Source organism: Malaya genurostris, chromosome 2, assembly GCF_030247185.1.
Source record: "Malaya genurostris strain Urasoe2022 chromosome 2, Malgen_1.1, whole genome shotgun sequence".
Taxonomy (NCBI): Eukaryota; Metazoa; Arthropoda; class Insecta; order Diptera; family Culicidae; genus Malaya; species Malaya genurostris.
In genome coordinates, this window is record NC_080571.1 from 288,867,791 (window position 1) to 288,895,003 (window position 27,213).

A 27,213-nucleotide genomic window follows, 5' to 3' on the forward strand; every position below is an offset into this window, starting at 1 on the left:
ATTTTTCCAACTCTTCGAAGGATTGAAAAAATTGATCTGCCAGGCCGTGTGCCATCGAACGGTGGAATAGGTGGAAGTCAGAAGGGGCGACATCTGGGGAATACGGCGGGTGGGGCAAGACTTCTCATTTCAGCGTTTCCAGGTACTTTTTGACCATTTTTGCGACGTGAGGCCGAGCATTGTCGTGTTGGAGGATGACTTTGCCATGTCGCTCTTGATACTGTGGCCGCTTTTCTTTTAGCGCGCGACTAAGGCGCATCAGTTGCGTTCGGTAGCGATCTCCTGTGATGGTTTCACCCGGTTTTAAGAGCTCGTAGTAAATTGTTATTCATCTTTGAAGGGTTTTTCTCTTCCACCATCATGTATGTCTTCGACATCGAAATTGCCATTTTTAAAACGTTGAACCCACTCCCGACACGTTCTTTTACTCAGAGCAGCATCACCGTAAGTTTCTGAGAGCATTCGATGCGCTTCAGTTGCATTTTTTTTTCGAATTGTAACAGAAAAGTAAAAGTTCCCGCAAATGGCGAGAATTGGGCACATAAACAGACATTTTCGAGCGTGAATAATACGAAAACAAGAACAACTGTCACTGAAACGGCGATGACAATTCGTTAGGCACTGTATGCACTAACTTTAAAGGCAATATCATCTATGTATACAAGTATGAGAGTTTGACAATCACACAAGATACGATTCACGCGCGATCTGTCAAAAACAGGGTTGCCAAAAAGATACCAGCAAAAAATCACCCTTTCGTTACTTCCTTTCAACATGGTGACGTGATATTTTATACAAAACATCTACAACTGCATTTGGTGTGCAATTGTTTTAGATACACTCTGTGATGTTCTTCCATGATTTTAATATGTTTAAAAACCTTTCTGAATATGTCAAACAATTCTAAAACAAATGAATTACAATACAAATACTTGATATTCCAATAAGTTACATTTACTACTTGGGTTTCGTGTTTTCCGCTACATCTAATAATCAATAGTCAAGTACGCCCTGCCATATGTAATTTTATGACCTTCAAATGTCGTTTTCGCTTGATGCCGAACCTAACCCAGTTTCGACCGTAACTGCTGTCAAACTGTTTCGAGTCCAGTTTTAACCTTATTGAACTGAAATTCAAGTTTCAAACCTGATTCTAATATCAGGTTTGCTCACACTCCCGTTTTAAAATGAGATCCCAACACAATTTCGTGTAAAATGTTTGGTAAAACTACCCTGGGTCAGTTTCAGTTTTTGTTTCAAACGAAAATAATATGAGTGTTATGTAAATACCTCATACTTCAGTTTACGACCATCGGAGATTTTTAAAATTTGAAGGAATCTTAAAATATAAGTTTGAACATAAACCGAGACCGTTTTGACTGGTCAGCTTTGACTGTTAATTTCCAATTTCAAACTTCACAAAATCAACCATAAATGAGTACAACTGTTAAAAAAACATTTATTGCAATAAAAGTGAAAAGAACTTGTATGGAAAACCTTTACATTTGCAATGATCTATGACTATCACTTTGATCCTTAGGGTGAAGAAAAATCTCTACTGATATTAATGCTGCAGTTACGTACGTACGAGGATAACAATCAGTTCATCTTCAAAGGGGTAACTTTGATCGTTTTCTACTGCAAACGCAAATTGTCCGAAGAATTTTGACCAGCACTGCCAGTGAAACGAACAACAGTGGGACGGAAATAACGATCACATAGGAGATCAGCTGATGAAAGCGATTAGTGGTCCAGAGAACCGTGTAAAGTAGCGTGGTGCCATCTGTGGGAAAAAAGTAGTATCAAAACGGGTGTCAAACTTCTCCGTCATGCCACAGAAAACCTTACCTATGACAGCGAAACCATAACCAATATCCGGCACTCCCATCCGATAGGAACTGGTCGGGATTACGATTTCCAGCAGTTCCTGTGTATCCTGATGGTAGCGTAGGTTAAAACTGTGCACCTTGTAGGCAGTCTTCTTGTCACCACTGAGTGGCATATACGTGGCTGACCGCAGATGCTTCCGGTGTATTCGGACGTACCGCGAGGAATGCAGGTGTCCGGAGAATATTACGTTCGGTTTAAGTCTTCCGATTGCCTGTAAATGCAAAACAAAATGTTTTCAGTACTAGGCGAATTCTATAGTTACGATTCTATAGTTACTTATATTTTTGCCTTACTCTATAGAACTGTTGGGAGACCCCCGGTCACGATTCACCACATGGGCTCATCAGCTGACAGGCGTCAGCATGACAGATGCCGTCGAGGTCATCGACGAACTACAATAGTAGCAGAGCTACACGCGTTTTTGTACCGTTAATTTGAAGTCGTTGTCAAATATACCTTTTATCACTAAACGCGAGTCGAGCAATCTGCCGAACCCCCACTATTGCAACAAGAACGAATATAGAATTACTGGTAAAACAAACTTTTGATCGGATCCCTGAAGATTCCTAGTGATGCTTGCAAAGTGTTGGTTGAATATAAAGGGTGTTTTTTAAGAGCTTGCTGATTTCAAGTTTAAATAAAAACATTTTGATTTCAATTTCTTCGACCACTTTTTCGAGCATTTTAAGGCGTATTTCAGCAATGACACGTGGAACACTGGTTTCCAAAGCATCGAATGCGGAGGCCTATTCACCGGTCCATTTCTCGAAATAATGTTGTAGTTGAAATGTTCATTCAGTAAGTCGATTGTATCGGCCGCAGTATGACAAGTGGCACCATCCTGTTGAAACCACATTTCGTCTACACCCATATCTTGAACATTTGGCAACAAAAATTCATTGATCATGGTTGTGTCGTTCTTCCTCATTTTAAAAGAAATTACCGCACCAAATAGTACATGCATCGAGATGCATCGGTAATTCTTGAACGGCGTGTGGATTATCTTTGCTCCAAATACGGCAACCAAAAATGCACCTCATCACTGAAGAGAATTTTTCGCTATACACAGTTCCAATTGAACAATGATTTTAAAAATAAATTTCCTCTATTTGGAAGCGTACTTCTTGAGTTAACCTATCAATGATGATTTGCCAACCTACACGCTGCCAAAAAAAAACCCAACGGTTGACTTAAATTCACCTAACATGAAGTAATCGAGCATGTTTTTGCCTTTCTCATATAGAAAGGTTATGCAATCACTTGAAAAACCGACTAGTAAAAATTGCCCCGGAGGGCCAAGTGTCATACACCATTCGACTCAGTTCATCGAGCTGAGCAATGTCTGTGTGTGTGTGTGTGTGTGTGTGTGTGTAGGAGGTGAAATCGCCGGATCATCAAGCTATCTCCACATAGCTCTGTATGTAGACAGGATAGCTCGGTATGTGGGAGTCGAACCCACTAAAACACCCCCTTTTCTCCATGCCCTTATCCTCCCGGGACCACCATATAGTATTACTTCGGGAGGGGGCTGCGATCTTGCGCATCTACTCTAGCTCACATTTTTGCTCAGTGATATTCACTGTTTATCCTTATTCGGGCTCTCGTTCCTCATTCTTGACCGTTTCGTTGCTCTTCTCGCCATTTCCGTTGAAGCCATGACATTATATGCATCACCCCTCTGTTGACCGCCTTCCACATCTCTTCGTTGCCGCACATTCTTTCCACTATGTTGTCGACGCAAATGTCCTCTCCGACTACTAGACGCATTTCATTTTGCTCTTCCATAAATCGGGGACAATCAAAGATCACATGTTCCGGTGTCTCTTCGACGTTTACACAGCTCGGGCAAAGCGGTGACTCTGCGTGCCCAAATCTATGCAGGTACTTCCTGAAACATCCGTGACCAGATAGGAACTGTGTCAGGTGGAAGTTGATCTCTCCATGTTTTCTCTCTAGCCACGTGGACACGTTGGGGATGAGCCGATATGTCCATCTTCCGTTCACTCCATTGTCCCACTCTTGTTGCCACTTTCTCAGCGATTCTTCTCTAGCAGTTTTACGGATGCCCCGCAGGCCTCTTTGCCGGTAGCACTCGCAATCCTCTTCCACCAATATTCCAATTGGGATCATGCCGGCGATTACGTTTACCGCTTCTAGCGATATGGTTCTGTAAGCGCTTGCCACTCTCATGCTTATTACTCGATACGTGCCGTTAAGCCGCTTCTGGTTTCTTTTTGTCTTAAGCGCCGACGCCCAGACTGGTCCGCCATACCTCATTATTGACGTAGTCACACTGGCCAGGAGCCTCTTCTTACTGCTGTTTATCACCGAGTTGTTCGGCATGATTCTAAGCAAAGCTTTGAACGATCTCGCCGCCTTCTCGCACACATAATCTACGTGGCCGTTAAAGCTCAGCCGGTCATCAATCATCACCCCTAGATGCTTTACCTCACGCTTTGAGTTGACAATATGTTCCCCGACCGTAATTTTTAGTTGTTGTACAACTTTCCGGTTGCTAATCATCACCACTTCGGTTTTATGGTGCGCTAACGTTAACTTTTTTTCTCGCATCCAATCTTCCACCAAGTTTATCGTCTCTGTGACAAGAACTTCGACCTCCTCTTTTGATTCACCCACGATTACTAGCACCACATCATCCGCAAAGCCGACCAGTTTTGCGCCTCTGGGAAGGTTCAGCTTTAGAACTCCATCGTACATCGCGTTCCAGAGCGTCGGGCCAAGAATAGATCCCTGAGGAACGCCTGCTTTGACTATTCTTCTTTCCTCTCCTCTCTCAGTTTCGTAGATAAGAGTCCGGTTTTGAAAGTAGCTCTTCAAAATTCGGCAAAGATATTCCGGTACTTTCATTTTGTGTAACGAGTTGGCTATGGCTTCCCAGCTTGCACTGTTGAAGGCATTCTTTACGTCCAAGGTGACGACGGCGCAGTAGCGATTACCCCGTCTCTGCTGTTTCTGTGCCGCTTCTGCAGCTTTTACCACCGCGTGAATGGCATCCACTGTCGACCTGCCACTTCGGAAACCGAACTGCATGTCTGAAAGACCGTTATCACTCTCGGTATATTTCGTGAGCCTGTTCAGGATTACTTTCTCTAGTAGTTTACCAACTGTGTCCAACAGGCATATAGGTCTATATGCCGACGGATCTCCGGGGGGTTTTTCCGGCTTCGGTAGCAGCACCAGCTTCTGTCGCTTCCAGTTGTCGGGGAAGTTTCCTCCATCTATACATCTCTGCATCGTGGTCCTAAACATATCCGGGTTTTCCAAGATTGCTGTTTTCAGAGCCAGGTTTGGGATACCGTCGAGCCCTGGAGCTTTCCTTACCTTCATTGCTTTTGCCACCGAGATTAGCTCGTCATTAGTGATCCGAGATTCTCCGTCATAATCCCCGTCCACTTCGTATGGTGTGGGCGGCCATGTGGATGATTCATGCTGCGGGAACATACCGTCAATGATGGCCTTCATCTTCTTTGGGCACCTTTCACGGGGTACAGCTGGGCCTTTTAATTTTGCCATAGCCACTCTGTAAGCATCTCCCCAGGGGTTCACATTGGCTTCTATACAGAGCTCGTCGATGCAGTGTGTGTGTGTGTGTGTGTGTGTGTGTGTGTGTGTGTGTGTGTGTGTGAGTGTGCACACTTAAAACCGATTCTCGAGCTCGGCATAATGAAATGCCGAATTATATCGGCAACGCTTAATTTTACTCACTATTCAGTAATTAACATGCTCTTTTCCGAAAATCGTTAAAGTTCTATGCTGATATCTCGGTAAAGCGAGTTCTTTTGCTGAAGTTTGGCAAAATATTATACTGAACGTGTCAGTAAACAACAAATATACCGAGATCAGCAAAACCGTTTGCCGAGATTTCGAACAGCGACTTAGCTTTTACTGAAACTCGGTGAGACACTTGTCATCTAATGTTTTCTTTCGATTTTCCAAGCATCACGTCGCCATTGCTCGTAGAACTTGAAAACATCTAAATTGGATGAAGGAAAGAGATTTGTATATTTTGTTAAAAGATAAGTAAAATCGAAAACTATCTAATTTGCATATGTATATTTATATCCGCTTATTTACAGGTAAAGGCGTGAGGAGCACTAGAAACAATTGTCTCTAGCCGTGATGTTTTCGTTTGGTGTTTGCGCTTTTTTGGTTTGCTGAATTGAAATGACCATCAATAAAATATTCCTTTCACCAACATCAATAAAATATTCCTTTCACCAACATTAGTAATTTCATACAAAAATAAAAAAATATCTTTCCTTTTTTCGATTACTGATGACTCGGCATTTCATGATTCCTTCCTGATAACTTTTGCCGAGCTAACAGCAAAATTTCTGCTGACAAGTTCGGCAATAATTGACAGTTGACAAATTTTGGATTGCCGAGATTCTCAGTAATTATACATTTTGCCGTGACGATTACCGACCACTCGGCTGTGCAAATCTCGGCATATTTTTGCCGAGATTCAGCAAGAAATTTTAAGTGTGTATATGTGTCAAATAATCTCACTAGGTTTTCTCGGAGATGGCTGAACCGATTTTGACAAACTTAGATTCAAATGAAAGGTCTCATGGTCCCATACGGAATTCCTGAATTTTATCCGGATCCGACTAGCGGTTCCGGAGTTATAGGGTAAAGTGTGTTCAATATTGTACGAGGTCTGTTCAAAAAGTTCCCGGAATTTTTTAATTGCGCGCGTCTGGAGAGTCCGGTGGTCAAAAAAATTTTTTTTATAGTGTTGGTACATATGTCCCTAATGTATGATGAAATTTTCAGCTGTATTCATTGTTTACATTCTGTCTTGTAGCGGCTGGTGTAGACCTTTTTTTTTGAGCTCGACGATTTTTGTTAGCTTAAACAATGGAAGAATTGAAGAGTCAAAGAATTTGTATTAAATTTTGCGTGAAAAATGAAATAAAGTGTAACCAAGTGTGCGAAATGTTACAGAGAGCCTACGGTGAGTCTGCTATGAAAAAAACAAGTGTTTACGAGTGGTATAAGCGTTTCCAAGATGGCCGCGAAGACGTTGAAGACGACGAACGCTCCGGTCGACCCAGCACGTCAATAATCGATGAAAATGTGGGAAAAGTGGAAAAAATGATTATGGATGATCGCTGAATCACTATTAGAGAAGTTGCTGATGAAGTTGGCATATCAGTTGGCTCATGCCATCATATTTTTTCAAATGTTTTGGGCATGAAACGAGTGGCAGCAAAATTCGTTCCAAAACTGCTGAATTTTGATAAAAAAAAACAAACGCTTTACCATCGCTCAGGAGCTGTTAAACCTGTCCCAACCTCCTTATTCACCAGATATCGCTCCGTGTGATTTTTTCCTGTTCCCAAAGTTGAAGAGACCCATGAAAGGACAGCGTTTTTCATCGATTGAAGAGATAAAGGCAGAATCGCTGAGAGTGCTACAGAGCATTACAAAAAGTGACTATCAGGGGTGTTTCGAAGACTGGAAAAAACGCTGGCATAAGTGTATTATATCTAGGGGGGATTACTTTGAAGGGGACCATATAGATGTAGACGAATAAATAAACATTTTTTTAGAAAAATGAGAATTCCGGGTACTTTTTGAACAGACCTCGTACACCGTCACTTAAACCGGCGAAACAAAACCAGTGAAAAATTTTCTAAACTGGTCTCAAAACTACACAAATCGATAGTCATTATCAGTCGGCAACTAAACAAACCGATTCCGGCTATCCTGGTTCCCGGTATCCGGTTCCGGAAGTACCGGAAATAGTGGTCATATATACCAAAATGGATCTCACTAACTTTTCTCAGCGATGGTTTGACCGATTTCCACAAACTTAAATTCAAATGAAAGGACCTCCGGTTCCATACGGAATTCCTGAATTGCATCCGGATCCGACTTCCGATTGTACACCGTCACTTAAACCGGCGGAACAAAATCCGTAAAAAATGTTATAAACTGGACACTAAACCGTTATTCCCAATCTTAGGGTCAATTGCAAGGTCTTATAGTCCTACCAAAAATTACTGCATATTTTCGGATGCAACATACATTCAAATCGTAATTAAGAGTGCGTACTAGTAGAGTTTGTACGTCATGTTAGTTGGTGGCCGTACGAACCGACTTTGATTATACCAGTTCTCGGGTTCCGGTGCCGGAAGTTCATATAATAGTGAACCCACTTCGTTTTCTTAAGGATGAACTACGCAATCAAAGCACTGTTTTGTTCTGTATGTTATACACAAACAATCTCTTGGTTTCTTTCAAAAATCGAAGAGAAAAGTTTTGAATAGAATACCACAATATTATATGTACATGAGAAAGGCATCATTACACCACTAGGTGGATTAAAACAGGTTTTTATTGTTGGGTGAAAAGTACTGTATCGATTGAGTAGTTTTCACTCAACAGTGTAGTTAACTTCAATAAGTTGCTGTTTTGTGAAAAACATTTTATGTGTTGCATCGCAGAAACTATCGGTCAGATTTGGAAAGAGTGAAATTATTTTGTAAAATTGCAGGTTTTGGGAGAATAATTAAATAATTGTCATCAATCGTAGTGTGAGTATCTTTGTATAATTTCTTTTTGAAACAATAATTACACCGCAATTGCATTTCAGGCGATGGAAAATATTAAGATGCGTTCGATCGCTCAACGGTGCAGTTCCAGCAGCTCAGTAGAGCAGCCCTGGCAGTTCAATGATATAGTCTGTAGATTTAATACTGTTGCAGCTTTAATTGCAAAGTACAATGAATATGAATTCCCATAAGTGTGCGAACAGATTTAAATTTATTACTCATTCTGAATTTTGTGAATGTAACGGTAACAAACCATCTGAACATAATTACAATGTTGAATTATGTAAAAAGATAAATATTAAATAAATAAAGTAATCATAGTTGACTTCATTTTTTGCGTTTTATTTTTCAAACCATCGAACGAAAACTGAAATCAAATTACCCAAGTTGATTTCTATATCGCTTGTGTAGTTTCTACGTAATCAGTACTATTGATGCTTTTACTGAAAAATAAGTAAAACCCATTTTACCCCAAATTGGCTTCCTGCACACAACCCCTCTATTGAGTGAAAAGTACTTAAAATAAGGTAATTTTTTGGCAGCGTGTATACTGAGTAGAGACGTCACTTTACACTTTCAAAACAACTTTCAGACAATACAGTAATCCCTATTAAAAAGTATGGGTGTGTAATGCCACAGACATAACTGGATGTCGTGAATACGAATATAGCTGAAACACTTTCTTCCTACTTTCGAATATCAATTAGTTGATCACTTTTATTAATTGTGCCAGCTTTCCCTTCTTTACTACTAAAATTTGAAACGATGTACCTAAACTGAGTCGGTGCTACATATGCATTTTAGCAGAAAGTTCCTACAACTCCTACAAACTCCAACCGGTTGAAAAAGTATCGTATGTAGTACAGTAACGCAAAATTTTGCATAGTTCTTTGGGAGTATGTTAATTGTTCTAAAAAGAACTGATACGATGAATTCTGAAATTGGGGACTGGACCTGAGTTCAAGAACTAAATTCAGAGCTTAGAGCAGGCTAAGATTTCAACTACAATTTAGTTTTTGAACTGGTTTCTAAACTGAACTTAGTTCCGGAATCCAGTTTCAACATGCAGGTTCTGAGTTCTGAACCTGTATTCTGGAACTAAGTTCCTGAAACTAAATGAGAGCATGACCTGAGCGTTTGAGGCTTTACACCACGCAAAAGGTCTGCTTTCATTGCCGACTGCTCTTCCTGACGACCGAAGTCCAAATTAGAATTTAAAATTCACAAAAACGTGACTGTGCCTTCAGTGTTCGTTTTTTGTCGGAACCCTTCCGTTCCGTTTCCGTGTTGTTTCCGTTCCAGCACAGCAAATACAGTGACATACCGACTTCAGTGAAAATAATGAAATATCGGTGACGACTGACGGCAAGCTGCACTGAAATGGCACGGTGCCGGATAGGTGTGAATGCGCGTATAGAAAACGAATGAAATAATATTAGTATCCGTGCACGGTGTCGTGCCGGCACTGAACCGGACCGGATATGTGTGAATATAGGCTAGGTACAACAAATTTGTACTACCTTCCCGAGCAGAGTGTGAGATCAAATAGAAAACTCATTTTGATGTTGTGATGTTCGCATTTATCGATTACTCAATTTGCTGTTGTTTTGGTCGTTTTAAGTGGCAAAACATCAAAATCGAAAGCAAAAAGATATCCCGATGATAGCAAAAAGAAAACTATTTTTGCTAACAGCGAAAGCAAACTGAAATCTAAATAAGATATAGATTTTTTCTTGTTGATAGCAAAACTAGTTTTCAATTTGAAGTTATTATCAAACAACGAAAACAAAACTGGAATGCATAATCAGTTATTGATTTGCTTTAAAAAGACATTACTGCAAACAAACAAGTCGCGAGCATAAGCTAAAAATAGATTGGGCAAAAGACCCGGGATAGTATACCTTTAGGCGATATTACTTGCAACAATAAAAAAGCGTCAAAAGCACCAACACACCTCCACAGAGAGAGACTTGGGTTTCGAACCTAGGTGATTTGGATTCCGCACTCTCTGCGAATGCTATGGACTGTAACGTTAAGCTGTAAGTAGATGGAGAATTTTCGATCATATGACAAGCAGTGTTGATTCACAAAGCTGTATACAGGTAGTTTTAGCCGACGCACACTCGTTTCGTCGCATCCGTCCCGCAACCATCGTGAATGGAAGTGCGGCTATTTGATAGTTATGAAAATGTGCTTTTTGTCTTTCTCGTATCCAGAAACTGTAGCATGTGAACATCATAATAACAAATTGAGTTATTTATTTGATCTCACTCTACTCGAGTATGTAATCACTTTGAAATACGAATTTCTAGGCTCAGGAGAGCGAGCGCTTTAGAGTGAAGTCTTTTACAGCAAAGGCTTACTGGAAACGTGAATTAGGAATCTGACAATAAGCAATCTCAGATCATATGTTATTTCGATTCCAAAAAAATATCTTACTTATTTCGACTAATTGGGACAATTAACGAGTATCTCACTTCTGCTCACAGACAGCATCACACTGATTTAGCAAATTTTTAATTCTTGTGTAGACTTATATTCGGGATCATTCGATGAAGATTAATTTCGGAGCGAACATTAAGCAATTCATTTGCATGCTTTAGATAAAATGGATTAAACATAGATAATTCATGGAAATTTGATTATTTAGAGAATACGGTTTTCAAACTAGTTTTCTAAGTTTTTCAAATATTAATGCAAAATCGCTGTACTATATGGAGCTAGTGTGCTAAAATATGATCTAGTTCAGAACCTGAAATCTTCAAAGCTTTTTTTTTCTGAGGAAAGTTGTGCGGGATGTCAAGGTCTACATTATGAAAAATATGTTAGTTAGGAATTGATTCGCCAAGCGCTCCTACAGCGCTCGAAAGTTTCTGATAAAAGACATATTACGCTATATCTCTGAAACATGATGATTTATAACGTCGTTGATTGGAGTTAATAAAATTCTTTGATTTGGTGGCGCTAAAATGCAATCAAATATTCAAACTGTTTAGAGATGTTTTTAAAGGGTTGGGACAGAAAGAAGGGATGGGGAGGGTTTGTGTAGTTATGAAAAAATTAACATAACTTGACGAGAATCGACACGTTTTGAAGATCATAGAAACATTTTGCATACCTTAGAATTGACGAGGGGTGAATGCAGCAAGTGCCTTTGAAAAGGGGGGTGTAATGTTTTTAATGTTATAACTCCGAAACTACTGAACGGATTGCTATCAAATCTAGCACAGATACTTCTTGCTCTTCAGAGATGGTCATAAGTGTATTTTTATGGGGAAGGAGGCCTAGCTAGGGTCTCTAACAGGAGGTTAAACTCAAACATGCAAAGGATAAATTGTATATATGATCGAACATAACTCCAAAACAACTCAATAGATTATTAACTTTCTTGGCACATGTAATTCTTGCTCTTCATAGGTTCTTATAGGAGATATTTTAATGAGGAGAGGGGTGGGAGAGGTGGTGGTTGCAGTAAGTGTTTGCTAACAGGGGGAATTTGAGTCAAAATGTTTCGAGTTTTACGAAATCGATATTTCTCGACAGACACAGATATTTATTACAACTAAGAGATGATCGTAAGAATATTTATACGCGTGAAAAGATAACAAGTGTCTATTGAAGAAGCTCTCAGTTCAATTGTTTGTAAATATCGGAATAATCCCATAACAACTCAGTAAATTATCACCAAACTTGGCAGAGGTACTTTTTACAATTCAGAGGTGGTAATAAAATTATTTTTTCTTGTCGAGTTCATATATTCATTGCACAGGTGAATAAAAGGTTGGAGTTTGTAGCAAGTGCCTCTAAAAAGAGGTTTATTGTTAAATTTATCTTATTTGACGACAAACGAGGTAAGCCGGAGGATATAGACTAGGCGAAAATCAATTTTCATCCCCCCCCCCCCCCCCTCTCTTTTTTTGACGAGCAAAGATACTTTTTACACTACTCAGAGGACAGAGAGCTGTTGCAAGTTCACTAACAAAAGAGGATTTTAATGTAAAATTCATTGGACGAGAAACGATACTTCTTGATTAATACAGATACTACCTTCACATCAAAATAGATTAAAGGGTTATTTCAAGGAAGGAGTGTAGCAAGTGCCCAAAACATGGGAAGTATAAAGTGAATTGATCGTATTTTATGAAAAAATGATACTTCTTGACTAGTACTGCATATTTCTAGCAACTAAGTGATTACGTGGAAATAGGTTGTGTTTCACTACGCTCTGAGTATTTCAATGGTCAGAACAATTCCTAAAATTGTTTTTGCGGCCTTGTATTTATGAAACATTTCCGAGCAACGCCGGGTGATTCAGCTAGTATGATATGAAGAAGAGCGTATTATTCAAAGGACTTGTTAGTTGATGCACGAAAAAACAATCACTTTGGCAATACCGAAACTCGAATTCTGAACCACAGACAATAACGGTCAAAACATCAACCGAAAATAATAGTCAGAACATTTAACATCTTTTTTTTTTTAACTAAACGCGAAAACTGTTAAAGAATCTGATACTTAACGTACCCCACCAGAAGGAAATCGTTGACGTCAAATGTATTTTTCATATCAAGTTCCTGACGAAGGTCTTTCTGTGGCTGACGATCAGCGAGATGAGAATGCCCAAGCCGCTATTCGTTCTCAAAAGAGAATGAAGCCTTTTGGCCGGAACTGGTGAAGGCCCAGTATGCCAGAAGATCGCTGAAGGAGATGAACTAGCTTCAGATAGACGTGTCACCAATGATCGTCAACCTATTCAAGGTCCTCCAGATATGTGGTGCTAAAACAATAATCTCGCAAGTAAAAATATAGAGGATTTTTGGTGTAAAAGCTGCAAAAGTGTTGAGGAAAATCTTTTCCTTGATCATGGTTAGGTTCCGGACAACTGCCACAGGAAGCATTTTTGAAAAACGCAACATAGAATTAAAGGAATAATTGTTCCATTAAAATTTATTTTTGCATTTTTGTATCGCCTAATGTAATTAGTCCTATTTTGATGCAGTTATTAAGTTGTTGCTTTTGAATAATCATTTTTGGAGTTTCCCAAAATATTTGCCTCCCAAGTATTTTTTTTCTAAAAGTAACAGCAAAATGATAACATAATGTGATATCAATTGAAAAATTAATGAGCTGAGATCAAATTAAGATTTCAATGTGATGTTGCTATCATAATAAGATTTCGATTTGCTCTCGTTTTGATGTTTGACTTTGCTCGGGTTTATACTTGATTTGTTCTTACTGATGTTGGTGGGAGAACCTCACCTCGACATCCAGTTCCGTCTGAAGCACTAGAAGAAATCAATCAAAGTTTACCTTTTATATTCGTCCATTAGATAATCGTAACTGATATGTGCTGCCTACCTAACAGCCAGACTACCTCAAAACCGTCGTCCGGCTGCGAAGAAGGCAAGCAAACGTGATGAATTTTTTTTCATTATTTCCAAAAGTTTTAGAAAACTTAGTTTTTCAGTTATTTATGGTTATCCCACGCTGTTGAAAATTTAATCATAAATTCCTGATCATATTTCCGATCACTTGCAGAAAAAATATGCTGTTGGGTTTCCAAGTAGCACACGTTATTACACGTCAATGACAGTAACTTATATGACACAAATTCATGGAACAAGTTGAAGACTTTGAAACGTGCATTATAACTCATATGTAACCTGAAAAGCGTAAGAGGCGGAGCTTGTGCGACTTACCAAGGGTTGCCGAACAACTTCTCAGTAAAGAATATTTGATTTGATTCAGCCCGCACATCAGTCACGATGAAACAGAAAATATAAGTTTGTATCAAGTTACAATTTGTTGATGTTTTTCCCATTCAACATTTACGACCAAAAATTGGCATCCGATAATAAGAGCTAAAATATAGAATTCAATATTCTTTAAACTCACTATATCTACTCAAAATCTAAGTGCTATTCGATATTTATGGTGAAGTTGATCATTATACTTTTTGAAAACGTGCGCGCCTTCGATATTTTGGGTTTCAGAGCATCGACATACAAAATAATATTCATATTTTTATTCCCGTTATGAAATTTACAGCTAAAAAATCGAAATGTGTTCAGTTAAAACCTTTCTGTGATTAATATTTGTTTTTTCATATACCAAAGTTGAAACAGTTGACCAATCGCAATAATTAAAAATTGCACATTTTTCAAATTTAATTAATATTTCATTCCCTGGTCATAATGGTAGCCATCGGTATAATTTTTTCCATGCATACACTACCGTGATAAAGTGTAGAAATATTCTTTATGGTAGTGCGAATGTATCTCCTAAGGGGCTGTCCATAAAAGACGTCACGCCGCAAGGGGGAGGGGGGTGTTTCATAAAACGTGACCTTTTGTGACAGGGGGGAGGGGGTGAGGTTTTTGGAATGTGACGTCCAACATTTTCAATGAGCGCATTTTGAAATACCTAATTATATTACTGCTTTGCCCTATTTCCTGAAAAAATTTCCACAATAAACGTTTACATTCTATAGGGAAACTTGTATTTGTTGATGTAAAAGCTTCTTCTTGTAAATTCGGAAATGAATGATGCAGGAAATCATTTCTGTTGTGATCAGCAAAAGTGCACGGAGGAGCGAGTAAATTAGCGAAATTAATAAATTTTGCCTAATATGAGTAAAACAGAAAAAGATACCTTCAAACGGTTTAACTTAAGTTATGCACTGACAATATTTTCAGTACACTGAAGTCTTTCTTTATGCGAATTTACGTACCGCATAAAAAAAACCGCATAAAAAAAAACCGCATAACTCTGAAAATTCGCATAAAAAAACCGCATAACTCTGAAAATTCGCATAAAAAAAACCGCATAACTCTGAAACTTCGCATAAAAAAAGACCGCAGAAGGGCAAACCGCATAACTCTGAAAATTCGCATAAAAAAACCGCATAACTCTGAAACTTCGCATAAAAAAAACCGCATAACTCTGAAAATTCGCATAAAAAAAGTCGCGTAAAAAAAACCGCATAAAAAAAGACCTCAGTGTAATTTGATTTTCTAGCATTGATAATAGTATATCATACGAATTTCTCTTATCTGATTCTGATGCAGTTTATTCAATTGTACTCCATTTGAAAAAGGGCGGGAGATCAACGATTTCAGACGTAGATCATGTCATATCTTATCTTGATCATATGTGATTTTGCTCCACCAACATCAAAGCTTATCGAATCATCCAATGATTGAACTTACATAAATCAAGAATCATTTTAGCTTAAAATCACTACTCATTGTGTGACGGAAGATCAGTACCGATATTGATCGATGTGATTTAAATTCCACTGATCAACTGATAATGAAAGGATTCTCCGGCAGTGATCTCGTTTTGATGAGGTTTGGTCTTTATTTTCTCAGCCCTGTATGCTACACTAAGGAAATATTATTCTTTACCTAAAACAATAATATATCTGTGTACCCCTAGGAGGAATAAAACAGATGATTTAAATGTTTCATCAATTCCAACCAAATACTTTTGTTAATTAATATAATTGATATTAATAAAATAATTCCGATGATTTTGTAGTTTTTAGGATATTTTTTAATGTAATGACAGCATGTAATAAATCGATTTTCCCTCATATTTGTATGGTTTGTCATACATATTGAGAATGTATTGAGATGAATTTTATTTATTTTGAATTCGTGACATGTGACATAGGGGGGGTGGGGGGTCTTTGCTTCTGTGACAATTTGTGACAAAGGGGGGATGGGGAGTCAATAATCGTCAAAAAAAAAGCGTGACGTCTTTTATGGACAGCCCCTAAAACGAAACAAGTTTATTTCGCACATGTACCGACAAAAAATTTGCGTATAAGCGTATAAGATTCAACTTTAGCTAATTTTTTTAAACTGAAGGAATTTTCTACTTATTCTACTTAAAGATTTAATATTATTGTCCGGGATAATGTACGGATCCTTTCAAACGACACTGTAATTTTATTTCTTTGTTGCATCACAACAAATACTGTAAACGATATGAAACCATTACTTAACTTTGTCTAATAGTGTGTCACTTTTTCATTGTCACATTTTGTTACGGTGACCAGTTGGCGACTAAAAACAGTCAATGCGAGCACGTCGTAGGAGTTAGATTACCGAAAAGTTACGTTGGAACTTATTGTAACTTAGTATGATGAGATGTCAATTCGTAACATTATTTTGACTCCATTGTCACTATCATAATACGATTTGTTTCTTCGTGTTTGTCATGCGACCATTATGCAGCATCTGTTTTATTTTTATTTTTTATGAGCAAGTTACATGTGCTACTTGGGAATTAAGTACATCAAGAGATATTTGCGATAAAGTTCTGCCCATTCTTGTACACTATATATTCTAAAAAGGCGCCACATAGTAAAGTAAGTCGTATTCACGACAAAAACAGCTTGTGTGGTTTGAGATTCATTCGAAGGATTTGAATGTGAATTTCACAGTGTTTTAGCGGCCCCGCTGAGGGGGGGGGGGCTGGGGAACCTCCCCGGGCTCGGGCTTTTTCAAGGAGTCCGGCAATTGGAAGATGTAAAATTGTTTTTTATTTTTAATAAAAAGATATATAATGATTCAGTAAAAACCATTCAAGCGAAGAGGTTGTGTTTCGATTGTACTGGCTCGTGAGTTAACGGCTGCTACCGAGACAATTCTAAGCTTCAGGTAGTTAAACTGCCCATAGCAAACGCAATATTCGGGGCGTTTCCCGACTGGAAAGCTAGCAACGAAGGCCATCCCGTTCATGCGCACAGAGGTGTAGAGACACAGAGGTGCGAGAGCATAGAAGTGACGAGTCACAGAGGTGCCATCGCATAAAGGTGCGAAGACGAAGGGGTGCAAAGGCACAGAGGTGCTAAAGCAACCCAGTGCTGATCTACCAGGTACCAGAATTTGTACGCTGCGTAGGATCAAAAGAGACGGCATATATCGCGAGGTGCTACACTGCAAGCATCGCATTTGATCGCCACCAAGAGCAAAAGCACTGTACCTGGGGTCAGGTACAGCAAGTGCAGTGGTGTTCACAACGACGGCAGAGCAACTGAGATAGCAGTAAACGACAGAAGACTGCCAATTGGAAACAGCAAAAGACTGCCAATTGGAAATCGTTGGAAGAGCTTCACGTCGTTCTTCACGATAAAGGAACAGAGACATCAGCTACAAGGTAGATTTAATTTAATTTATTTTTTATTTCTTATATCTGAAATTTTACTAAACATAAGTTTTTATTTTGGTATTATTAATTTACAAAAAAAATTTAATGTAATGGATGATCTCATGGAAGATCATCCGAATCCGATTCCGGATACTAGTAAAAGTTTAAATACTCCGAGGGCTAAACATTATCCACAGGGTACCACTGGGCCATGGATAGTCTATCTTCGAAAAAAAGAAAAGATTTTAAACTTGATGCAAATTACAAAGGATTTGACATCACATTTCTCTGAAGTTAAAGAAATCTGTAAGGTTAATAGAGATAAAATTCGAGTTGTAGTTAACGACTTGAAACAGGCAAACGATATTGTAACCTGTAAATTATTTGCTATTGAATATCGAGTTTACATTCCATCGAAGGAGGTAGAAATTGACGGTGTTGTGACTGAAGCAAGTCTGACAGCAGATGATTTACTTAAAAATGGAGTTGGCCGTTTTAAAAACTCCATGCTTGAGGGAGTTAAGATACTCGAGTGCAAACAATTGTACTCAGCATCTATTGTCGATGGAAAAAAGTCTTATCGTCCCTCAGATTCGTTTCGCGTAACATTTGCCGGATCTGCATTACCTAGCCATGTCTATATCGATAAAATTCGTCTTCCTGTTCGGCTTTTCGTACCGCATGTTATGAATTGCACGAACTGTAAAAAATTCGGACATACAGCTACTTACTGTAGTAATAAGTCCAAATGTATCAAATGTCAAGGGCCTCATAAGGATAATCTTTGCGATAAAGATGTTGAAAAATGTGTTTATTGTGGGGAAAGCCCTCATGATGATCTTTCAGTGTGCGCTGCATTTAAGCTGCGTAAAGACAAAATGAAGCTTTCTTTAAAAGCACGGTCTAAGCGCACATATGCAGAAATGCTCAAAACGGTCATACATGTCTCCCCTTTGGAAACCGAAAACGGTTTTTCAAATCTTGCGGAGCCAGAGGAATCTGACTCTGACGGAAATAGTGAAGATACCTCGTTTGTCACTCCTCAAGGGTCTGTTAAGAGGAGATTAACAAACCACAAAATACCAAAAAAGACACCTAAAATTATACCTTCAAAAAAAGATCCCCGTGTTAAAGCTAAAAAGCCAAATTTAAAACCAAAAACTGTGCCTCCTGGTTTGTCAAATTCACAAACCAATCCAGGAACTAGCTCAAGAAAAGACAATAATCCAGTGGGCTCCATTTCACATTCACCAACAGGATTACTGAAATTTTCGGAAATTGTAGAATGGATTTTCGCTGCATTCAATATTTCTGAACCTCTAAAGACCATCATAACAGCATTCCTTCCAATAGCTAGAACTTTTTTGAAACAGTTATCAGCTCAATGGCCAGCTCTTACAGGTTTTGTATCATTTGATGGATAATTTATCATCCGCCGCAAATGATTCAATCACTGTCCTGCAGTGGAATTGTCGAAGCATCATGCCAAAACTTGATTCATTTAAAGTTTTGTTGCATAGTCAAAAATGTGATGTATTTGCTTTGTGCGAAACATGGCTTACATCAAACATAGCCTTAAATTTTAATGACTTTAACATTATACGTCTCGACAGAGACTCCCCGTATGGTGGAGTGCTTTTAGGAATTAAGAAATGTTATTCCTTTTATAGATTAAACATTCCTTCGACTTCTAGTATAGAAGTTGTTGCTTGTCAAATAAACATTAAAGGAAAGGACATTTGCATTGCTTCGGTATATATTCCTCCAAGAGCTCAAGTTGGACAACGACAGCTTAATGAAATTGTCGAAGCCCTTCCTGCTCCACGTTTGATTTTAGGAGATTTCAATTCGCACGGAATGATGTGGGGTTCCGTTTACAATGATAGCAGATCATCTCTAATATATAATATTTGCGACAATTTTAGCATGACGGTACTAAATATGGGTAGCATGACACGGATCCCAAGACCTCCTGCACGTCCAAGTGCATTAGATTTATCTCTTTGTTCGACTTCAATTCGACTAGATTGCACCTGGAAAGTATTTCCTGATTTACATGGTAGCGATCATTTACCAATCATCATCTCAATTAGCAGTAACAAAGGCATTGCTAATTCAGTTAATATTCCATATGATTTGACAAAAAATATTGACTGGATTAAATACCAAAGTAATATTTCAAGTGTCTTAACTTCAATGGAAGAGCTTCCCCCACTTGAAGAATATGACTTCCTCGTTTGTTCGATTCTGGAGGCCGCAGAACAAGCCCAAACCAAACGATTTCTTGGTCCATCGTCTAACAGAAGACCTCCAAATCCTTGGTGGGACAAAGAGTGCTCAGATGCTAAACACGCGAAACAAAATGCTTTCAAGACGTTTTTAAAACGAGGAGGAGGAACTCCTCAGAATTTTGAAAAATTCTTGGTTTTAGAAACCAAGTACAAGAACATACTTCGGGTTAAGAAATGCAGCTATTGGAGACATTTTGTGGAAGGTTTGTCAAGAGAAACCTCAATGAGCACTCTTTGGAATACGGCCAGACGAATGAGGAATCGTAACGTAGGAAATGAGAGTGAGGAGTACTCGAATCGATGGATATTTGATTTTGCGAGGAAAGTTTGTCCAGATTCCGTTCCTACACATAGCATTGTTAGGGAGTCTTCTTCAAATGATGATTCCATTGATAGCCCCTTTTCAATGATGGAATTTTCCATAGCACTCATGTCTTGTAACAATAACGCTCCTGGATTGGACAGAATTAAATTCAACTTGGTGAAGAATCTGCCCGACCTCGCAAAAAGACGTTTGTTGGAATTGTTCAACAAGTTTCTTGAGCAAAATATTGTTCCACCTGACTGGAGACAAGTGAAAGTTATCGCCATTCAAAAGCCGGGGAAACCAGCTTCCAATCACAACTCATATAGACCCATTGCGATGTTGTCCTGCATCAGAAAATTGTTCGAAAAAATTATTCTACGACGTCTCGACACTTGGGTCGAGACGAACGGTTTGTTGTCAGATACTCAGTTTGGCTTCCGTAGAAATAAAGGGACGAATGATTGCCTTGCATTACTTTCGTCTGACATCCAAATTGCCTTCGCTCAAAAGCAACAAATGGCATCTGTATTTTTAGACATTAAAGGAGCATTTGATTCAGTTTCCATTGATGTTCTTTCAGACAAGCTCCACCAACATGGACTCCCAGCGGTTATAAATAATTATTTGCACAACCTTTTGTCAGAGAAACGCATGCATTTTTCACATGGCGATTTGGCAACAATCAGAATTAGCTACATGGGTCTCCCGCAAGGCTCATGCCTCAGTCCGCTCCTCTATAATTTTTACGTGAATGACATTGACAGCTGTCTAGTAACCCCATGTACACTAAGACAATTGGCAGATGATGGCGTGGTTTCAGTTACTGGATCCAAAGCTATTGATCTGCAAAAACCATTGCAAGATACCTTAGATAAATTGTCCGTTTGGGCTGTTCATCTTGGTATCGAATTCTCTGCGGAGAAAACAGAGCTGGTCGTCTTTTCAAAAAAGCATGATCCCGCGCAACTTCAGCTTCATATGATGGGAAGAATAATCGAACAGGTTTTGACTTTCAAATACCTCGGGGTGTGGTTTGATTCCAAATGCACGTGGGGAGGACATATTAGGTATCTGATAACGAAATGCCAACAAAGAGTAAATTTTCTTCGAACAATAACAGGGTCTTGGTGGGGTGCTCATCCGCAAGATCTAATAAAATTGTATCAGACAACGATACTTTCAGAGATGGAATATGGATGCGTTTGTTTTCGTTCCGCTGCAAATTCTCATATTATCAAACTTGAGCGAATTCAGTACCGTTGTTTGCGAATTGCTTTAGGCTGCATGCATTCGACACATACAATGAGTCTTGAAGTTCTGGCGGGAGTTCTTCCATTAAAAGATCGATTTTGGGAGCTTTCATCACGCCTGCTAATAAGATGTGAGGTGCTGAATCCCATGGTAATTAATAATTTCGAACGACTAGTCGAGCTTCGATCTCAAACAAAACTCATGACAGTATATTTTAACCATATGTCACAGGAAATCAACCCTTCAAGATATATTCCTATCCGTGTCAGCCTCCTAAATGTACCTGACTCAACTTTATTTTTCGACACATCCATGCAGCGCGAAGTGCGTGGAATCCCGGACCACCTACGCTCTATGGAAATCCCAAAAATATTTTCAAGTAAGTTCAGGCATATTAACTCTGAGAAAATGTTTTACACGGACGGATCGCGAATGGAAGAAGCGACAGGGTTTGGTATGTTCAACAATAATGTTTCGGCCTCATTCAAGCTTCAAGAACCTGCATCTGTTTATATAGCAGAGTTAGCAGCAGTTCATTATAGCTTGAATGTAATCGTCACATTATCTCCAAACCATTATTTCCTCTTCACAGATAGTCTGAGTGCAATTGAAGCCATTCGCTCAAACGCTGCTGGCAAAAATGAACCGTTTTTCTTGGGTAAAATAAAACAGTGTCTGAACGACATATTGAATAATAATTATCTAATCACAATAGTTTGGGTTCCGGCTCATTGCTCCATTCCAGGCAATGAAAGAGCCGATATTTTAGCCAAACGTGGTGCTATTGAGGGTGAAATTTATGAGAGACCGATTGCTTTCAACGAATTCTATAGCGCGTCTCGCCAAAGAACACTTGCCAGCTGGCAAGCTTCTTGGGATAAAGATGATCTGGGTCGGTGGATGCACTCAATTATTCCTAAAATATCGACAAAGGCATGGTTCAGGGGACTGGATGTGAGTAGAGATTTCATTCGTGTGATGTCCAGACTCATGTCCAATCACTACACGTTAGATGCACATCTCCTTCGAATTGGACTTTCCGAGACTAATCATTGTGCTTGCGGCGAAGGTTACCGCGATATTGACCATGTTGTTTGGACATGCGTGGAGTTTCGTGATGTCAGATCTCAACTAATAAATTCCTTGCGTACCCAAGGTAGACTATCCAATGTCCCAGTTCGCGACATTCTTGCTTGTCGTGACCTTCCATACATGAAACTTCTGTATCATTTCATTAAATCCATTGGAGTTCCAATTTAAATTTTATTTTATGTTAAACTGTTTTCTCTTCCATGAGTTCAACCAATAGCCAACTATAGGATATTGAATATAAGTGGTGAACTGATACAAACAATCCTGAAATAGTTATAAGATCATGTACAAAATAAATGTATTTTATTTAATGTAATTTAAAATAGCAACTCGCTTGATAAAAACAGTGTTTAGATTAACTAATGAGTACCAACATACTAATATGATATTCGAAATGTATTAGGTTTAAACTACTATGTATTGTGGATGCCACGGCGAAGAAAAACTTATGTATATTGCCTATGAAATAAACGTATTTATGAAAAAAAAAAAAAAAAAGATATATTAAAAATAAAATACTTTTGGCATGTGAATTATTTTGTCAAGTAATTGTGTTTCAAAATCACTAAATTCGATGACATTCTTATGCTAACAAATTTTTAAAAAAGTTCACAGCTCTTTTCGAAATAATTGTTTTTTTTTCTGGTTTTCACAAGAGGTTGGCGGCCATATTGAGAGAGAAACTTTCACTACATGTACACCACAAGCATTATATTTTTTTTATTCTCATGCCATTATACGCATGGGACAATTATGTGTATAACGGTAGTACAGGGGTCCGTAACATTGCAGTCCACCGGGTCCGAATATTCTCTCGACGGCCCTGCCCAAGTAGCAATTTTTGTTACAGTAGAATACTAGTTTGCAGCAAGAAATTTAGGTGACTGTTGCTAACATCTAACCACTTGCGTGGCTCAAAAAGTGCTGTTTTGACTAGTGACTAGCGACATATTGGAGATCGGTTGTAAAGAAGTTATCGTTACGTTCCATTGTCATGTTGAAATAACTTATCTTTCCATAACTTTTTTTCCAAGTAAACTAGTTCAAACTTAGACACCAATTTGAATTAGGTATTTTTTTATGTGCCTTCAATCAACATTTATTTATGAAGATATAAAAAAAACCTGTTTTAATTCACCTAGTGGTGTAATGATGCCTTTCTCATATATAATATTGTGGTATTCTATTCAAAATTTTTCTCTTCGATTTTTGAAAGAAACCAAGGGATTGTTTGTGCATTAACTAGTATAACAGATAACAGAATGAAACAGTGGTCCGCACGCATAGGTCATCCTTAAGAAAACGAAATTTAATATGTACTTGTAGCACCGGAACCCGAGAACCGGTATAATCGAAGTCGGTACGTATGGCCACCAACTAACCTGACGTACAAACTCTACTACTTTTTAGTCGGTTTAAATTTTTGTAGTATTCGAAAATATGCAGTAATTTTTGGTAGAACCATAAAACCTTTCATTTGACCATATAATTGAAATATACGTTTTTGCAATCGCTGAGAAAAGTGAGTGAGATCCATTTTTAAGCATATGACAATTATCTCCCGTCATTAATCGAAAACCAGGACCCGGAATCGGTTTGTTTAGTTGCCTACTGATAATGGCTATCAATTTGTGGAGTTTTGAGTCTATATGAGAAAGGCAAAAACTATGAAATTACCCTACGTTCCAAATGCTCAAAATTAATCCATGTACATTGAATTCTTGTTAGTTATTGTATTAAATTCATATATTATGAAAATTATAATAATGTCGCGATTGATGTTCAATCATTATATTGTTTTGTTCGTGTTTGTGGCAGTGAATTGAAGGAAAATGACAATTCAACCGCTTATTATTTTCGTCAAAATGTAGTTTCGAAACAAGGCGGTTGGGTAATGTCACAGACATAACTGGAGTACGCGAATACGAAAAAAAAATGACATGCTTCTTTCACACTTTCGAATATAGATAATAGATGATATTGACTTATTCTACCATACGAATTAATAACATGGAACAAATACAGTTTTTTTAGATTATGATACTCGGGAGATGTAAACTTCGTATATTCCTTAAGAAATTACTTAATAGCCCCAAAAAGAACCGATTTGTGAAATTTATACGATGTTTACAACTGTTGATCTCTTTTTGCATCGTTTATTTATCTACTCCAGAACCAAAATTGAAGCCAGCCCTGAATTCTGGAACTGGATTCAAGAACTAAATTCAGGGGGACGGGTATAGCGTGATGGGATAGTCGATGCCTTTCACGCAGCCCACCTGGGTTCGATTCCCAACCCCGCACATAGGGTCAGAAAGTTTTTCTGGCTCGAAGAGACGAATGACCTTAAGGTTAAAATCTCTATAATTGAAACAAAAAAAAAAAAAAAAAAGAACTAAATTCGAACGCTTGAACAGGCTCGAAATTTAGTTGCAAAACTCAGGTTCGGAATCCAGATCAAAAAATCAGGTCATAGACTTCTAGAATTATGGAACTGAACTCATTTTTCGAATTTAGTTCTAGAACCGAATTCTAAAGTTGAATTCCGAAACTTAGCAAAGGAACTAAATTCAATTACAAAATCTAGCTCCAGAATACATGAGTTTTGTTCCAGCATGCAAGCTCTGAAATCTGGAAATGAATTCTGACACTGAATAAGAATTAAATTCTGATACTGATTTCAGGAATTAAATTCTGGTTCAGAAGTCAGTTCTAAAACTCAGCTTCGGAGGATCTTACGCTTAGTTCCAGAATTCAATTCTAAAATTCATATTCTGAATTTTGTTCATGAATTCTTCAGTTCAAATTCTGAATCAGAATTTTGAATTCGAATCTCGAACATAAATTAAGGAACTAAATTCAGTGTAAAAAAATTTAGTAAAGAAACCAGTTCCAGAATCCAGAATTAGGATTCAGTTACAGAGTCATGTAATCTGGAATTGAATTCCAAGAAATTCAGGTGGACCAAATTCCAGGTGAGCAAAATTATACTATGTCAAGAAGTTATAATGAAGACCATACACGATTACTTACAATCCGCAAGAGATCGAAAATTTATCTGTAATGTGTGAATCCATTTGATGCAAACGTTGCATACAGGCGGGGTTGGTCGATTGAACGGTGGCCTCGGAGCATTGCTCTGTATATGAAATGGGTCATCGGAATTCGATTTAGTTAGCATCTACTCAAATCCGGGATTAAAGTTATTTGCAAGTGCAAAAGGACACACATGAAAAAAATTATTTGAAAACAGTAAAATCAATTAGTCGTAGAGCTAATATCTTTCTTTCCGTGCAAGCCATAAGAATTGCAATAATAACCTTATCGCACTAAATTTTCAGCCATAAAATCAGAAATGTCACATCGTGCATGATCTCCGCCAAAAAACCTTCGTCTTCAAATAAGTACTTACATCATAAGTAAATGAGCCTGGTACACTCAAAAAGGGCATGTGGCTTAGAAATATTCTGATATACTGATCCGACACATCCGGCTGAATATCGTTGGTCAATCGCGGGTCGTCCATTAGCATCTCATGAGTAATTCGGTTGATATTGTATATGGTAACATTCTCGTTGATGATCCAAGCCGGTTTTTCACTGAAATACTGTCGAAACCGTCGCACTATCGACGGTTTTACCTCCTCGCCAGCTTCGCCACCGATGTCGTTGTCACCCGGTACGTAAATCGTCTGTTCGCGATAGACAGAAGTCACGGATTAGTGCACCACCATTAAGTCGTGACACCTACCTTTGCGTTTGGATGCGTGGGGAAGATCACCCCGAATCGCTCGTAATACTCCTTAAAATACTCCTCATTGGTGGTAGTGCCTTCGTCCATCAGATCTCCTAGAAAGCATATAACATCGGGCCTCACGTGTTCGATAGCTTTTTCGTAGTACCAAGCCAAGTACCGATCCGAGTCGTAATTAGCCATCCCGGCATAGAAATTAGTGTCGAAGGATTTACCCAAAATCTGGGGATCTCCAACCAGCAACATTCGCAGGCAATTTTCTGTAAACGAACTTGTGAATTGCTTCCGACGCTTTATGTAACCAACCATTTCCTACCTTTCTTACAGTAGATGTTCGACCATTTGAACTTTTGTAGAATGTAAATGAACACTTCGTTGTACAGGATAAGGATTATGAGTACCATGCAATAAACACGCCATACTGGGTGCAGTCTAGAATCACGTTAATCTAATTAGCGAACTGAGCTTTTGAAAATCGGGAATAAACACACCTCATAAATTTCTTTCTCATTCTGGACAGTGAATATGTTGCCATTGTCTGCCTGAAGCCCGAAAATAGCACGTCATACTTCGTCTTCGTACCACAAGCCCTCGGTTCACGGATAGGTGATATTCGATCCCGCAGAAAGCCTCAATCGATTGCAGCTTATTTGAGAAAAGGATGATGTCTCGATACTGAACAAGTAGGTAAATAAACAAACCGACAAGTCACTTGTCCGATGCAAACTGCACTGACAGCTGCAATGCATCGGTAGCGTGATTATGACAGCGGATCTTAGTTATGTGTTGTTATGCTCTCTATACTATCACTAGCATAGACGAAGGCGAAGGCAGGTCAAAATTTACCCACACTAAATTGAAGCATACTTTCTGGGGGAAATAACAAGAACGG

The 27,213-nt window shown here is 38.6% G+C and overlaps 1 protein-coding gene across 1 annotated transcript; it reads right to left on the reverse strand.

Moving 5' to 3' along the window:
- Window positions 1–1,439: 1,439 nt before the first annotated feature.
- LOC131430483 (uncharacterized) lies at window positions 1,440–27,077 on the reverse strand. Its single transcript, XM_058595504.1, has 6 exons — window positions 26,813–27,077; window positions 26,638–26,753; window positions 26,319–26,581; window positions 25,981–26,259; window positions 1,849–2,101; window positions 1,440–1,783 (listed from the first exon to the last, which is right to left on the reverse strand). The coding sequence occupies exons 1-6, from the start codon at window positions 26,854–26,856 to the stop codon at window positions 1,611–1,613; spliced, it is 1,128 nt and encodes a 375-aa protein (XP_058451487.1). The 5' UTR covers window positions 26,857–27,077; the 3' UTR covers window positions 1,440–1,610.
- Between the last annotated feature and the right edge of the window lie 136 nt (window positions 27,078–27,213).